Here is a 17,677-nt window from a genome sequence, read left to right as displayed (position 1 = left end):
TATTTATTAGGTATGAGTAGAAGCACAGATAAGCCAGAGACCTAAGAAGACTCTAACAAGTTATATTATTTTTATTAAGCAATACACTTAACATTTTCATTGTCAAAGTTATCAGTTATTTAAATGTTAGTATCTTTGGTTATGAAGTTATGTTATTGCATTTATTGATTGCCTATTCTGTGCCATAGATATCAAGTTACATGCTTCTTAAGAACACTATCACCAATGCTTGCAACGATCTTAAATATTATTCTAGGGGATATAGCTCAGTTGGTAGAGTGCTTGCCTTGCATGCATTAAGCCCTGGGTCCAAACTCCAGCACCACCATAAATAAATAAATAAATAAATAAATAAATATTATTCTATACAATTGACAGAAAAGAGACATTCAATGTTACTGAATCAACTCAATTTTACTATTGATTTTACTACTATTATTATATATATTTATATACTTTCTTACTTTGTTTCTTTTTTTTATTTGTCCCCAGAGTTGAGGAGAGTTTTAAGACACTGTTCTGGGCTATATTTGGACTTTCTGAAGTGAAATCAGTGGTCATCAACTATAATCACAAATTCATTGAAAACATCGGTTATGTTCTTTATGGCGTCTATAATGTTACAATGGTCATTGTTTTGCTAAATATGCTAATTGCAATGATTAACAGTTCATTCCAGGAAATTGAGGTATAATTTCTACACATCTGTATAGTCTGTGGTTTCATATTTTGATTATTCCAGGGCCCAGCTAAGCAGTGGGATGAAGTTATGAATTACTAGTCTTTCTTTATTGTTTCCCTGTTTATTTATTTAACCCAGTAATCCAATATAGAAGGGGGGTGGTGGAACTGTAAGGCATAAGGAGCATAAATGTCTTTATTTTAAAATATTCAAAAACTATTGCTTATGAATAACACTATTCCCCATCTTTTTTGAGTGATATTTAAAACCTATCTTTTCTCAAGTTGGGAGTGATAGTGATAGTGATAGTGATAGTTTTTATTCAAGAAATCCTGGTCTGTGTACTGAATAATGAGTGATCGATTACAGAATAAGAGAGATCATTTTTCAGTGTTTTTCAGAGTGTAGGAAAATATATTTTTATCTTTCAGTATATTTATTTATAAACACACGTGAGTTTTGAGAACTGTAATTGGTAAAACTAACAAAATTTTAAATATATTTAGAAAAGAGTGTGTGAGTAAAGCATTAAAATTTTGAAAAAATCCTGGAGCATTTTTCAGAGTGTTAGAACAATTTTTTTGTGTGTGTGCATTTCCCTGCTGAACAGTCATGTGTATCTGTGTAGGATGACGCTGATGTGGAGTGGAAATTTGCAAGGGCGAAACTTTGGTTTTCTTACTTTGAAGAGGGAAGAACACTTCCTGTTCCCTTCAACCTGGTACCAAGTCCAAAGTCCCTGTTTTATCTCTTACTGAAGTTTAAAAAATGGATTACTGAGCTGTTTCAAGGTCATAAAAAAGGTTTCCAAGAGGATACGGAGATGAATAAGGTAATTTAGTTGATCTTTATCATTATGCTCTTAAACCCTATGACCATTGTAATCACTGAGCCACACTCTAAAAAGTGTCAGTCTATGATGAAATGTCCATCCATGCCCCAATACAAGTTCTTTAATGTATTAAATGCAACACTGTTCTTTGCATTATGTGTTTTGACACAAGCACTCTGGAAAAGTTATACAATGCTGTTCAAATAATATATTACATTATCTGAAGTGGGTACCAAAAGGGAGAGTTATTTTGGGCCCCATGTTTGGCATGGTGGCTACAAGTTCCTTATTTCACCATCCATTTACAGAGCCAGGTAAAGCATCAGCCATTGTTTGGTGGGAACCTGGCACATGCTTAAATTGGTTTACATTGGTTCAGAAATCAATTGCTCACATGCTACATGGTAGACCAGTGTTGGCACTGAATAGCTTTAGAAAGAAAGGTCCAAGTATACTGATTTGAAACAATAATCCCATGAATTAATGCAATTGCAAGAAGACATAAAAGAGAGGGTAGGATGCTTGCAAAATGTTCAAATGTGTTTACAGCACATGAAGAGTGTTGTGTATCATTGGGGGTCCCGGGCAGAGGTTTTCCCTGTGCAATGATCTCTGCTGGTTGCAGGACACTGCACCAAGAAGAGATGTGGAGACACTAGGTAAACCCAGAGGAGGAGGACTAGGATGGGGATAGGTATGTTGTCATATTAGGGAGAATTGAGGGACTGGGAAGTTTTTTCTGAAAAAGGAAAATTGAAGGGGAACAAGAATATTTTTAGACTACCCACTTTTTATTAGGAAATACACTTATTTTTTGTCTCTTCAAAACTAGGAAAAGAGGTAATGAGCAAAAGTTACAAACGCTTCAATTTTAATTTTATGTGAGAACAAACTTGGAACAATAAGATTTGTCCAACAGCGCAGCAGGCTGTCTTAGAAAGTAGACAACTCTCTAAAACTGCAGATAATAAATTCTGGATGACAGATATTAGGAATTTCTACAAGATTCTTCTTCCTAAGTTGGTGGGCAAATGGACCAAATGATTATGGAGGTCCCTCACAATGATCCAGTTCTATCATTGAATAGAAGGGAAACATACTCGAATTGCTGTTCCCTTTTGCACTTGTTGCCTGGGGTTCTCAAGTAACAAGCTCTTTAAGTTCTAGTTGCCACAACTGTAAGATAGGAATAACAATTACATCTACATCATGAAAATCAAGTCAAATAAACATGTAAAAGTGTTTTGAGATTTCTAAAGGCCTCTTGAAATTTAGTAATTAGATTGTAGGAATTTTGTAAAAATGTTCTACCAATGTTCTTCTTCCAGATGTATGATTTACTGGACTCAGTGAGTTGTATGGAAAATTTGCTTATTTTATTCAATGCAAAAGAGTGTGCAGTTTGTGTGTCTGATTGGAATTGCAACCTGAGAGAATTTGGCATCCGCAGGAAAGGTCCAAGCACTTATCCAAAGTGTTTTTGGCAAGTGCTTGGACCTATGAGAATGTGTTTTTCTTGTTAAAACTTCAAGAGTTAGACCAGTTAGCTTTTAAAATATGGACTAAAGAATTAAATCAGCTGTCGATTGTACTTAATATACCATCTATCTTTAAAAGAGAAATGAAGAAAAGAAATTTGGAATTTTGGGAAGTCATGAAGACCTTTCAAAATTATCACTTGACAAAAAACAGGTAAGATAATATTTGAAAATATGAAGCTATGCATATCATTAGTGTATCTTTTCAGAGAAAAAAGAGGCCAACATTCGGAAGCAATTTCAAGAAATAAAGAAATAGGTAACAGACACATTAAGGAATTTGACCCCATAGTAAATTTCACCTTTATTTATATCTATAAAGCATTAATTTAAAAAAACTAAAAATAAATAGAAAAAGACCAGTAGAGGAAGGGGAACAGGGGCAAGGAAAAACAGAGAGAAAGTGGAAGTATTGGGGACTAAATTGGAGCAAATTATAGCCCATGCTTGTATAATTATGTCAAAATGAACTTCAATATTGTGTACAACTAGAATTCACTAATAAAAATTATAAAAATAAAAAAGAATTTGACAATGTTCACAAGAATCTATTATTGAGAGGTAGAAATAAGCCTATGTCTAATTAGCAAAAAGAATTATGTATATACTTAATATATATGTTCAGCATATATGTTCAGCATATATTTATTTACTTATGGGTGATGGAATAAAGGGTAGGGAAGAAAAGGCAAAATTAAGAGAGGAATCTGTCGGGAGCCCGAGGCCTGGTATGATTAACTTAACTCTGCAGCTCAGGAGGAACACACACAGCCAGCAGTTCCTCCTTATTTGTCAGTAATCAAGAAGCTGTCAAAAAAAGCCCTGTGGGAATTTTGTAGCTATTGTGGTCAGCACCATTTGTAATGAGCAATGTGTCCTAAAGATGCATCAACTATAGAAGAAGCACAATCCTTGGTGGTGATCAGGATATTTGCTTCCTTTATTGTTGTGCACACCTAGCAGAGGATGATAAATACTAAAGTGATATTAGAAACAAGTGAATTAGGAGAAGGCAGTATATTAAGTAGGAATTCTGTTCAGTTGCATATAATAACCAAAATCATGATGTTTTAAATAAGACAGTTGATCTCCACCCTCTTATTTAACTCTCCAGAATTAGGCAGTGTAGGGCTGTTGTTGGGGCAAGTGTCTGTGATTTTCCTGGATTTTTTTGGTCAGAGTCAGATACAAGATGGCAGCTTTCCCTCCTGCCATTATGTCCACTGTTGAGGCACAAAGGAGTTAGGGCAAAGGAAAAGTGAGGCATGCTAGAAAATCTGCTGCCACCTCCAGAAGCTCTTCCCAAGAGTGTCCATTAGGAGGTTTCACTGGCCAGAATTGTGTTGCATGGAACACAAATGCCAAGGAGGAAGGTCATTTTGTTTATTTTTTTTAAGTGGATATTTTACCTACACCAACAAAATAGGAAACTTAGGGCCTATCTCCAACCTCTTGACTTCCTTTATTAACCATCCCAGCCACAGGTATATTGTCCATTCTCCATTTCCTATCAGAACCCAAAGGGGAATTTTAGGGAAAAGGAAACCCTGGGTCATAAGCCCTGGTAAAAATAAGGAGTATACTGTGAAGGATTTCTAAAGAATAGAATCCCAGGCAGGCTGTGGTGGGATGTGTGAATGTGGAGTATGAGACTCATGCAGGAATTTCACCAGGCCTGCTGCATCTGAGGCTCTGCCACACCATGAGGCAGCTTGGGCTGAGGGTAAAACAGCCAGAAGGCAAGATGAAAATAATCTCTGGTCTTCCAAGGCAGGTGGCATTCAGGGTTTTAGAAAATTGGCAGAATCTTGCTATTCAGAGAAGTTTTGTTTGTGTTGCCTTTAGGTTACCAGGTGAATCTGGATTCCATTTTAAAATGGTAGAGGTAAGGAAAACTTATGAAGTAAAAAGTAATGCATACAATAGAGCTTCACAGTCAATTTCACTCCAGAGAGAACAGTATAGTGGTTAGGAGGGTAGCTAGGGAGTCTGCAGACTTTGGCTTCGGGCCTCATTTGGTTTTCTGCCTGTTTTGTTTGGTGACATAAAATAAAGGCTGTGTGTGTGTGTGTGTGTGTGTGTGTGTGTGTGTGTGTTGGTTTTTATATTTCAGAATTTTGTGGAGCAGGGGAAGAAAGAAGGATATAGGATATATGACAGACTGAATGTGAATCACAGAGTGCAAAATATTTATTATCTGGCTTTTTATATTAAAAGCTTGCTACCCCTGGTCTTATGCTGATAGGTATCATGAATAGAAAACTTAAAAAACACAGACAATTAGGTTCAAATATTTTATAAGCAATTTCTATCATTGTAATACATGCCTGTGTCTGATGTACATAGAAAGTTGCTTCACTAAGACTCTTGACTCATTTGTAGAATGTAGGCGGTAATTGTGCTGACATCCAAGGGTGGTTCAGAATATTAAATTAGTACATACATGTAAAGTTCTTACAACAATATCTGGCACATAGTAGGTACATAATATTTCTTATTACTAGAGAGCAGAAGGAACACATATAACCACAGTTTGATAGTGATGCAATTACAGAGGAATAAGACTAGTCCTAAAAGTCTTAGAGAAAGAACACAAACAGAAAATGAAAAAAAATAAAGACTCTTTGTGAACTTTGTCCTACTATGTGTACCTATGGTCTCTCCAATTATTGTTTTCTGGACATTTTGCTCTACCAAACTTATACAGAATGAAGTATTGACAATTCCACTTTTTTACACCTCTTACCACATTGTCTGTGTTCTTTATTCTTTTTCTTTTTCATTTCCTAATAATGAGTTTGATATCAGCATTTCTCATCTTGTAGGTTCATTGTAGGACCAGTGAGGAACACTAAATAAACTTTTTGTTATTCATTAGGAGGAACAAGTAGGCTTCCATCTTTGGAATTCTTTACATTGCTAGAGGTAGACACGGTTATGGAAATGTCCAGTTAAAAAAGTAAATGGATGTATCTGTAAAAAATGATCTGAAATAATTGAATTAGTGAATGGAGGAAACTGTAATGATAATGGTGACTCATAATGTCAGAATAAATTTGGAAGCCAGCATATATTAAATGAAAAATGGCAACAAAATTAGCATTTGTTGTGTATGCTTGGCAGTAACATGCAGGTGGACGCACGCACACACACACCCACACCCACCCCCCCACACACAAATGTTAAGTTAGCTGCACAAATGCTGCCTTCACATTGGCTCCAGGTACACCACAGAAATCGGTAAGAAGAGCCATATAAAAATATTTTTGGAAACACGGTAGGCAGGCCTTTCATTATCTCCCATGACATCCTCAAATCTAATGGCCACTGGCTTTGGTGGTTGCTAGCATTAGCTTTTCAGATACATAGTCTGAAGGAGAGTGTAAATAAAAGTTGATGTCTGCCACATACTGTATCACATGTAAACCTGAAAGCACTGAATAACTTCGTGAATAATTGCTGTTTCAGCTTCAGAACAAATTTCCCTCAAATTGTTGGTTATAGAGCAAGCAGGTTTTTATGCCCTCTTGAGTTGGTCTGTTCTGCGCTGTATTGAGTGAGAATTTTTCTATTGGTCATTTGTCCAGGAACTGTGGTTTTTAATTACTGCTTAAGGCAGAGATATTTTTTTTTTAAATCATCTGATGAAACAATTACAGAAAAGCGTGGTGCCAACTGTGTTCACTTGGCCAGGGCCACTTCTTCATGTGATTTTCTATTTTCATATTCCAAGTACCTTTTCCCAGATCTATTGAGTTGAAATCTGGCAGGATGTCATGGAAATGTGTATTTTAATAAGAATTTAGGTGACCAGAATGCTAATCTAGCAGTTATTGACAATGGTAGAATTCCTGCTACAGTATCTTACACATTCTATACACCTTATCACTTTATCCTCATGTTAGCTAGGAGGTAGGTGAGAGTATTTTCGCTATTCTATACCTAAGGAAACTATGAGGAGGAATGATCTGTCCAAAGTCCCACATCAGCCAACTGGCAGTCAGAATTCAAATCCACATCTACTTGGTTGCAAAGCAAGACGAAAGCTCAGTGCAGCCCTGCTCCATTCCACACTGCGCTCCCTGCTGCCCGAGTATCGGGCCTACACCTTTTCTGTTCACTGTTTTGTTTCAGGCTTCAGGCCATTTAATACTTTTAGAAAGAGAGAGAGAGAATTTTTTAATATTTATTTTTTAGTATTTGGCAGACACAACATCTTTGTTTGTATGTGGTGCTGAGGATCGAACCCTGGCCGCACGCATGCCAGGCGAGTGCGCTACCGCTTGAGACACATCCCCAGCCCCACAAAAGAGTCTTTATTGCTTCCAATTAAAAGGACTCTTCACTCCCCACCCTGTGGCAGGATAAATACTGGCACAATCTACAAATAACTAAATATCTACGTTTAAATGCTACTCATATTGCAAGTTAAATTTCCTTGTATGTACAGAAGTACCAAAGTGTTACAGACCTTACTTTTCAGATTTTAAACTATTTTGGTAGCTGGACATGGGAACAATTATATATTGGGATTTTCTGCCACCATGTGGTTACAATGCCTCTTTGCATATTAAATTTTATATACTGTTTCTCTGTACTATTCAATTTTTTTTAGTAAAGATTTATTGAATTTCTGTGATATATTAGAAGCTGACTAGGAATTTTTGCTGAAAAGACATATGTTGTATTTCCATGCACAACTTGATATTTCAGATTTAAAGCAGAATTAGTCACACACAAAAAAATGATCAAAATGGAGTTGTAGCTGTTTAGTCATAAACCATTAACTATATTAGTGGTTCTCTGTTGGGTGATTTTGATTTGATGTCGTCACATTTTGGGTTACCAAAGAATGGGAAGGGAGCTGCTATTGGCATCTGGTGGTTAGAAGCAGGGATGCTGCTAAGCATTCTACAGTGCATTGAATATCCCTCCCACCAAAGAATTTCCCAGCCCAGCATGGCAATAGCATCAGGATTGAGAAACTAAGCCTATCCCCTCTGAATGTGTGCAGGGGAGAGCAGAGTGTGCTGCTGAAACTGTGTGAACACACTGGAGGTTGAGACATTGATACTTTCATATCCACACTCTAGAAAATCGTATATGTTCTCAAATGAGCAAACTACCATTTTCTGCCTTTCTTGGCATTGCTACCCAATCTGTTCAAGTTTGTAAGCGTCTGCCTCATGCCTTAACACCAATTCCCTGTTTCAAATGTGTCTTTACTATGTAGTTGAGTAGGAATCAACTGGTTCATGAACCCAGACTATACAAGTTTGGTAGAGCAAAATGTCCAGAAAACAAGTGAAGCCCATTAGTGACAAAAAAGCACTTTTCCTTCATTCATCTAGTTAATGAACAATTTTTGTGCACTTGCCACATGCCAATATAGGCACTAGGGACCCCGGAATGAACAAAATGAAGTACCTCCTTCCACAGAGCCTGGGAGAATGTAGACAATAACCATGCTATCAAACCAGTGAGGAGAAGGACTGTCAGTATTGACATGTGTTATGAAGTAAACAAAAGGCCTAGCTTGCTTTTAAGATCTATTTTTAATGGGATGGGTAGGGAAAGCTTCTCTGAGGAGCTTCTGCTTTAATCTAAAATACAAACAATAAGTCAGAGCAAGTCAGCAAGGCCAGGAAAAGTGTTTCAAGAATTAGGGCTGGGGTTGTTGCTCAGTGGTAGGGTGCTCGCCTGGCACTGGGGTTTGATTCTCTGCACAGCATATAAATAAATAAAATAAAGGTCCATAGACAACTAAAAAAGTTTTAAAAAATTGACCTTCAGTGAGAAGTGAAAACATATGTTATTCATAAAATGCTAGGTTTGAAATAAGAGCATCTCCACAGGTCTGGTGTGTCATGGAACTGCTTAAGTGAGAAGGATTGAAAGGCATGGATATTAAGAACCACAGATTTTCCTTCTGAAATTTCCCAGAGAAGCACATTTTAAATTTTTCTATTTCCACTAACACTTTATCAATGTGTAATTGCCCTCTCAAGAAAGGAGACACCAAATAAATTAATAGTGGTTATGAGGTTGTGAGTTTATCAATGGATAGAAAATCAAAGCATAGCCCACCCATATTCTCTTTCTGGGTGTTGTTGCCCTGATTATGAACCTGTCTGTCTTCACCCTTCATACTGTATCCTAAGAGGGGTGGCGGGGTGAATGTGAGCTTGATCCTGGTCCTTATATTTAATGAAGTTCTTAAGGAATAAATCATAGTTTGCAAGCCAGATTTTTTATTATAAAATGTTAGTTAAAATTTCCAGGCTTTTCATGAATTTGTAAATTTGTAGGGGGCCACTCCCGTCTTTAACAGAAGGGATTACAGTAAGTTAAGCGTATAGCCTGATGTCTAAAACTAGCTTCTGGCAGAACGAGATTGTAACTGAAGACATTTATGGTCCCATCAAGTGCTCTTTTTGAAATCCCCCCGCATTGCATCTTTTTGGTTAATTTGATAAATTGTTTAATATTATCCTATTGATTTTAAAAATCAATATACGTAAAAATATATGGAAAGTTTGCTGACATTTTTAGAGGAGGTTAACGAAAAAGTTACCTGAAAATGGACTCTCTGTAAATAATTGTTTTCAAATTTATGTGTTGTTTCTATGATTTTTAATCAGTCTTTACATATATTGCCTATGATTTTTTAATTCAGCTGGACTATAGTATTTATATTCTGCTTTGAATATTCAGAGCCCAGCACTACACTGTATGTATAAAGGATTCTCAATACATACTTGTTCAGTGGGTGAATGTGTGTGCATAGTTATTTTAATTTGGCATGCGGCTACCTAAAGCAACAAAGCATTGAAGTTAAAGTGAGAATTTTACTTGAGTCTTATGGAAACTTACTTGTAGCTACTGAGATTTTGGGAAGTACAAATCGTGTATTTTTGAACATACTCTTAGAGTCTCTCTTTCCCAGAAGACAGCTTCTACCCCAAACATGGAGATTTGGTGCTGCTGTTTTGCTGAGGTTTTCTTCTTCAGTTGTAAAACCCATTTCCCTACAGAAAATACATTAGTTTTTTAATCATCTTTTTAACGTGCTAATATGGTACGTTATCACGTTTATTACATATTGCTTTAGTATTTTGTAAATCAAAGATCAAATGTTCTCTCTGATATGTGGATAGGGAGGAAGGATAAAAGTTCAGTGGATTAGACAAAAAGAAATGAAGGGAAGGGAGTGGGGATATGAATAGGAAAGACAGTGGAATGAATCTAACCTGACTTTCCTATGTTCATATAAGAATACACCACAGTGAATCTCTAATGTACATCTATTAGACTGGGATCCTAATTAGAATAAGACATACTCCATGTTTGTATAAATATATCAAAATGAACTGTGCTGTCATGTATAACTAGAAAGAACAAATAAAATAAATATTAAAAATTTATGAAGGTCACAAGAGAGGAGTATTTTGTTTGTTTTTGTCTTTTTGGTACTAGGGATTGAACTCAGGGGCACTCGACCACTGAGCCACATCCCTAGCCCTATTTTGTATTTTTTTTATGTAGAGACAGGGTCTCACTGAGTTGCTTAGTGCCTTGTTTTTGCTGAGGCTGACTTTGAACTCTTTATCCTCCTGCCTCAGCCTCCCCAGTAGCTGGGGTTACACGAAGGGACCACAGCACCTGGCCAAAGAAGAGAGGAGTTAGGAGTTTGAAGCAACCAAAGACAAAAAAATTATATATATTAATTATCCTAAAAAGAAAAAAAAGTAAAGTCATACTAGAATGTTATGTGAAAATTGTGTACCATACAAATTCCCAAATTCAAATGAATTAGTTAGTGCTTTCTTGGCCTCTGAATTCTGTCCCACAACATAGTCTTACTTTGCTGTTTCTTCAGGATCTTCATCAGACCCTACACCAGATGTGATTGTTGTAGTTAGTCCGTTGACTTGTTGGGCTCTTGTCAGTGGACACTTGAGATCAGCACCATTATTTCTCCAATGTGTTTGCCTCTTCCTCTATCATAATTGTACATATGGAAAACTCATAGCATGAATCTTGTAAAACATGATGCACAGCCACCAAGTCTAACAGGCTCCTCAGGCAACCTCTAATAGCTATTGAGGGACTGTCATACTCAAAGTGCCACTATTTGTATTAGAAGACTGAATATTAAGCAAGATAATATATGGATGAGGTTATTTTTTATTTTAAATTTATTTATTTATTTTAATTCATTATACATGATAGCAGAATGCATTTCAATTCATAGTACACACAGAACACAATTTTTAATGACTCTGGTTGTTCACAATGCAGAGTCAAACCATTCATGCCTTCACACATTACTTAGGGTAATGATGTCCATCTCATTCCACCATCTATCTGACCCCCATGCCCACTCTCTTCTATTCCCTCCCCTTTACCCTGGCTAAAGTTTCTCCATTCTTCCCATGCTCCCCACCCCCAAACCCATTATGGATCAGCATCTACTTATCAGAGAGAACATTCAGCCCTTGGTTTTTTGGGATTGGTTTACTTCACTTAGTATTATATTCTCCAACTCCATCCATTCACCTGCAAATGCCATGATTTTATTCTCTTTTATTGCTGAGTAATATTCCATTGTGTGTGTGTGTGTATATATATATATATATATATATATATATATATATATATATATATAACAGTTTCTTTATTCATTCATCTATTGAAGGGCATCTAGTTTGGTTCCACAGCTTAGCTATTGTGAATTGTGCTGCTGTAAACATTGATGTGTCTGCATCCTTATAGTATGCTGTTTTTAAGTCCTTTGGGTATAAACCAAGGAGTGAGATAGCTGGGTCAAATAGCGGTTCCATTCCAATTCCAAGGAATCTCCATACTGCTTTCCATATTGGTTGCACCAATTTGCAGTTCTACCAGCAATGTATGAAGGTGCCTTTTCCCCCACATCCTCAATAACACTTATGTTTGTATTCTTAATAGCTGCCATTCTAACTGAAGTGATATGAAATCTTGTTGCATTTCTCTAATTGCTAGAGATGTTGAACATTTTTTCATATATTTGTTGATTGATTGTATATCATCTTCTAAGTGTCTGTTCAGTTTCTTGGCCCATTTACTGATTGAGTAATTTGTTTTTCTCTTTCTTTCTCTCTCTTTCTCTTTCTTTCTTTTTTCTTTCTTTCTTTTTGTTGTTGCTGTAAAGAAGCTTTTCAGTTTGAATCCATCCCATTTATTGATTCTTGATTTTAATTCTTGCACTATAGGAGACTTATTAAGAAAGTTGAGCTTAATCCGACATGATGAAGATTTAGGTCTACTTTTTCTTCTATTAGGCACAGGTCTCTGGTTTAATTCCTATGGTTGAGTTTATTCACATACATGAGACTATGTATTAGTTTATGTATATAACAAACAATCCCATATTATTTAATATAAAATTAAATTAAAAATCACATTTTTATTCTAATTACAGCTTGGGCACAACAAACAATCAAGTATAAGGAGCTCTGAGGATTTCCATTTAAATAGTTTCAATAATCCTCCAAGACAATATCAGGTAAGCATGAATTTTTTTAAAAATAAGGCTAGTTATTTCTAATATTTAGATTCACAATTAATTTGTTAGGTAAAATGATATTTTATCATGAGGATTTTTTCTCAATATTAAAATGATAAATTAATTCAACAAATATTTATTGAATATATACCATATTCCAGGTACTTTCTAAGTGCTAAATACAAAAGTAAACAAAATAGAAAAAAAAAAATTAGAGTCATATAACTTAGAACATATGTGTTCATTGCAAAAGGCTAATCTTAAAAAAAAAAAAGAAAGAAAGAAAAGAAAATTTACCTCAAATCTCACCTCTAAGAAATTAAGACTGCTTATTTGTGGCAAATACTCCACGTGACGTTATATGTGTGTGTGCACATGTACAATTTTTATATAGTTAATATTCAATATTATGTGAAATATTTTATAAACAAGTTAACAGCACTTACAAAATGAGTAACAGTTTTATATCCTATGTTTTGCACTCTATGAAACATATTCCTATTAATATATATGTGTGTGTGTATATATATATATATATATATATATATACTTGCTATAAATAGATTTTGATTTATTAAAATAATTCTCTATTTTTTGGCATGTAAAAAGTTTTTCCTATTATTAATAAAGGTACTGATATAAACATACTCATCGACGTAGCCCATTACATTCTTAGAATAAGTTTTTTTTGTTTATTTGTTTTTGATTTTTTTTTTTTTTTTTGTATTAGAGATTGAACCAAGAGGTCTTTTACTACTGAGATACATCCCCAGCCTTTTTGGTCTTGATTTTGAGACAGGGTCTTAATAAGTGGCTTAGGTGCTGAGGGCTTCACTAAGTTGCTGTTCTCAAACTGACGATTCTTCCTGCCTCAGCCTCTCAAGTTGCTAGGATTATAGGCTATGCCACCGTGCCCAGCTTAGAATAGTTCTTGAATATAGAGTTTATTTTCCATTATTTAATTTTGGGCTTAGGTGATAAGATTTGGTTTAGCCATATATCCCTACAGAACTTTCTACAAACATTCTGAGACTCCTGATTTTCATACAAAGTAAACAATAAAAGCAACATCTGTATGATACAAACCAAAACTGGAAAAACTTTATCACATTGAAATTTGCTATTCCTCATTAAAAACAAATATAAAATCAACCCTAGCTACAAGTCTTTGTGGAGTGGGGTGGAGACATAAACAACTGGACATTTGCTTAATTCCCCCTTTGTACATGCAATACTGTGGTCTTTAACCTGCCCAACAGAAAGGTTAAGTCTGGCTCCATTACTTTTCAAATAAAATATAACAATGTAGATAAAGAACTAGATGCTTATTTCAAACTCATTTTTCTCAAGAATTAACTTTTCAGTCATTATTTCAGGTGCTGTGAGAATTATTTCCAAAAGAAAAACAAAATTTAGAGATATTATGTGTTCCCTGACACATCAATCATTGATATTTACTTCCAAAATGCTTACTGAAGGGAGTAAGCTTTGGAAATACATTCCAAATGAAAGATTGGTCATGAACTTAATAATGAGATAGATTTCTCCTTTCTCTGTCTAGAAAATAATGAAGAGGCTCATTAAAAGATATGTACTGCAAGCCCAGATCGATAAAGAGAGCGATGAAGTCAATGAAGGTGAGTTGAACACAGGGACAGACAGCTCCTGATGCAGAGCTGATGGAAAACTGGGAAAGGAGGGTGTGGGAAGACTACACCCCAGGGGGAAAAGTAGAACAGATCTTACCATCATCAGCTTCATGATGTCATGGGAAGCAGACTGTTTTTCCACAGATGTCACTTGCTAGACAAAAAGCTATTGTTGTGGAGGCTTGGAGGAAATGGTTGGGACAGGTGAAGGGGACTGCTTCTCCTACCTTGCAACATTCACCATTTCCTTTGAACTTGCCCCCGGGAGGACTTATCTGAGATAGTAGAAACCTGGTGCTCCATTAGGAAATACTTCTTTTGAAAAGATTCAAAATGAAGATGTATGTAAAATTGTGACTGGCTTTATCCTGTCCCAGCATTGAATCACTGGTTTCCCTGTGTTACATATTTATAGTTAACTTCTTACCACTCACATTTCAGGGGAACTGAAGGAAATTAAGCAGGACATCTCAAGTCTCCGTTATGAACTCCTTGAAGAAAAATCTCAGAATATGGAAGACCTAGCAGAACTTATTAGAAAACTTGGGGAAAAATTATCCTTGGAGTCAAATCAAGAGGAAAGCAATAGATAATGCCAAGACTTCCTCAAAATTTTGTATTTATTTGTCCACTTGAAGCTATATTATTTTCTGATTTATTTTTTTAAGTGCAAATGATAAAAAAAAAAAATCCTTAAAAAAATGCTATCTTGGACTATCCTATCATCTGAAACCTACCAAATAGTTCAATATTCAAAAAAACCCTCAAAATATCTAATATCTTTTGTTATTAAATTGTATCACTGAGGCCACGATTGTAGAGATGATGGAAATGTTGCCCTGTTGCTTGGAGTTTGCTTTATAAACGGTTTTCTTGGGTGTAACTATTGAGATGATGTAATTACCATGTAGTGCTTGGCTGGGAATGGCAGGGGACAGATCCACATAATTTTCTGTGTAGTTTTTCCTCCAAAGGTAAGTTCAGGCATTTTCCTTCCTGTTTGGTGGATCCCCCACTGGTGACTCCCAGCCCTGAAATATTGGGGGAAATAATCTATGGCCATTTAAAGAATGCTGTTCTGTCATCATTGACCTCACATTACCCCCAACAAATATGACCAATACTATGTGCAAAATGGGCTTACATCTATGTCATATGTTCTGATTAATCTATTTGAAAACATTATCCTTAATAATGAAAAGGTATTTCCTTTTCTGAACCCTGGAAACGTGTGTGTGTGTGTGTGTGTGTGTGTGTGTGTGTGTTTTGACTGTATGTGTGCACATGAAAGTATGTATACACATACATAAAATGCTTGCCCTATTTCTTTTGTAGTTGATATAAACACTCAAGAGCTCTTTATATTATGATTTTTTAAATTGTGACTGAAAAATTATTGTCCAAATATGGACCTTTTGCTGGAGAAATATAAAAGTCACAAACGATGCATTCATTTGATTCAATTATAGCACAATTTTGTGCCGTTTCTGAGGGCATTAACAGATGAAATTACATTTAGCCATTGAATGTAAAGGGGAAAAAAGTGATGCAGGAATTTGCAATACTTTTTTGTTATTCCCAATATGTTCTACTGTTTTCCTCAAATATATAAAACAGCAATTTGCTTTTGTGTGCTTTCACCAAGAGGTGGTTGTTATTATTTACTGATGATGTGACGTGATATCATAGACAGAAAAGAGAAATCAAGGTTCATTTGTTTATACAATGAGGATCAACATTCAGATGATTCTGGTCATTAACCAGAAATGTACTTTAAATTCAGTAAGGAGAAGCTTCTAAAGTAAATCTTCAGCTTCATTAAAAAAAAAAAAAATCACAGAAAAGCTGTTTTATCTCCAACTTCAACTTAATTTAATCAAAAGTCCTTTAGGTAACCAGACTAGAAAATCTAGCTGAAAATTTATATTGAGTGATTTTGTATTTGTGGATGTTTCTTACTAAGAAATTGCTTAGTGATACAACAAAGGCCCAACTTCACATGTTATATGACAATATTTGAATCAGCAGTTATAAAAAATTGATCTCACACAGAGTACAATATCAACAAACTAAAATAATCTAATTTCCATAAAGTTTGTTGAGCCTTGTGAGAAACTGACCTCCATACCAAGGACTGTAGTACGAGAGTGCATGGGCTTGGCTCCAGAAGATTCTAGGAAAGATTTTCAGATTCCTCAATATCTTTTAAGATGGATTGACTTGACAGGATAAAAGTTTGGGGGAATTCAATAGGCATGAATATGGATTTCTTGGGAAAAAATTGCACTCTTTAAATGGCTCCTGTTATTATTCAGAATTAATGTCCTGAAGTCAGAGAATTTTCCTCAAAGGACAGCTGAATTAGAAACTCTTCTAAATTCCCTTTAATTGGAAGATTAAAAGAGATGTCAGAGTATATTAGGAAAGATTTTAAAAATTCCAATAAGAGATTAATTAAAGGCATATTGGATGGTCAAATCATGATAAAAGCCTCAAATCACCAACTCTAAATCCATGACAATAAGGTGACAGATAAGTTGAAATGTACATATCCCAATTTCCTCTCTCCTCTGAGTTGCTCCCAAGGTTTGGGCTCCAGAAGAGGACACAGCAGGATACTTGCCATCCTGAGCACACAGCTGATCCCCTGACAGGGAGCCTGGCCCACTCCTCACCTCCTTACAGCAGAACCCACCACTAACGCACAGAAGTCCTGTTTTTGTACATCAATGTTTGCTCTCTGCTGCTTTTAGTACTATGAAATAGCACAAATTCAGTATGATTTTATTAGGTATATAAAATAAATTTCTAGACTCCACCATCTTCTTAAACCTACCAAGGATTGAAAGGAACAAAGTGAGTATCTGCACTCAAATGGAGAAATGGAACTTGATACAACTGAGAAATGTTTACTGAGCATACATCATGTGTCAGTTACTGTGATAAATGTTTCCCATACTTACTTTATACACAATCATATTCACTTTAGCTTCATATGTTTATTATAACAGTGTGAAGTAAATGTTATTTTCCTAATTTTGGAAATGAAAAGACTGTGGTCTTGACGGTTAATGCTGGAGGTAGCTGTCTCATTGTGCATTTATTTAACCCCTAGGTAAGGAAAATGGGCTTTACCTGACCCCCTAATTCTCTTAGACATCCAGTCGAGAGGGAGACAACAGTCCAATGTGAGGAAGGCCATGGATAAAGAGAAGATTTGACTTCAAATGCATTGTAAACATAGGGGAGGAAAAAATATACAAACATTTTTTATCCCAGGTTCCTGACTGAGGCTTGTAAAACAAAACACAGGTTAACATGAGAAAAGAACACAAGTTTATTTAATATTAGTTTTTTGTTACACAGGAGTCTTCAGAAATGAAGGCTCAAAGAAATCATCACACATGTTTTTAAGCTAAGTTTGTGGAA

The 17,677-nt window shown here is 35.5% G+C and overlaps 1 protein-coding gene across 5 annotated transcripts in view; it reads left to right on the top strand.

Annotated features, from left to right (window-relative positions):
- The window catches only part of Trpc6 (transient receptor potential cation channel subfamily C member 6), a 115,879-nt gene extending 101,038 nt beyond the window's left edge, over positions 1-14,841 (top strand). For 4 of the 5 annotated variants that reach the window (XM_026392479.2, XM_026392477.2, XM_026392478.2 and 1 more), the window contains 6 exons: positions 493-688; positions 1,311-1,514; positions 3,132-3,206; positions 12,516-12,599; positions 14,161-14,236; positions 14,690-14,841. In XM_026392479.2, the coding sequence (XP_026248264.1) occupies positions 493-688; positions 1,311-1,514; positions 3,132-3,206; positions 12,516-12,599; positions 14,161-14,236; positions 14,690-14,841 (787 nt within the window). The remainder of the gene's footprint in view (positions 1-492; positions 689-1,310; positions 1,515-3,131; positions 3,207-12,515; positions 12,600-14,160; positions 14,237-14,689) is intronic. The other variant, XM_077797700.1, reaches the window with a different exon arrangement.
- The last annotated feature ends 2,836 nt before the right edge of the window (positions 14,842-17,677 follow it).

This window comes from Urocitellus parryii, chromosome 4 (assembly GCF_045843805.1).
Source record: "Urocitellus parryii isolate mUroPar1 chromosome 4, mUroPar1.hap1, whole genome shotgun sequence".
Classification (NCBI taxonomy): domain Eukaryota; kingdom Metazoa; phylum Chordata; class Mammalia; order Rodentia; family Sciuridae; genus Urocitellus; species Urocitellus parryii.
The sequence above is the reverse complement of the archived record's forward strand: the minus strand, read 5'-3'. Positions and strand labels throughout refer to the sequence as shown.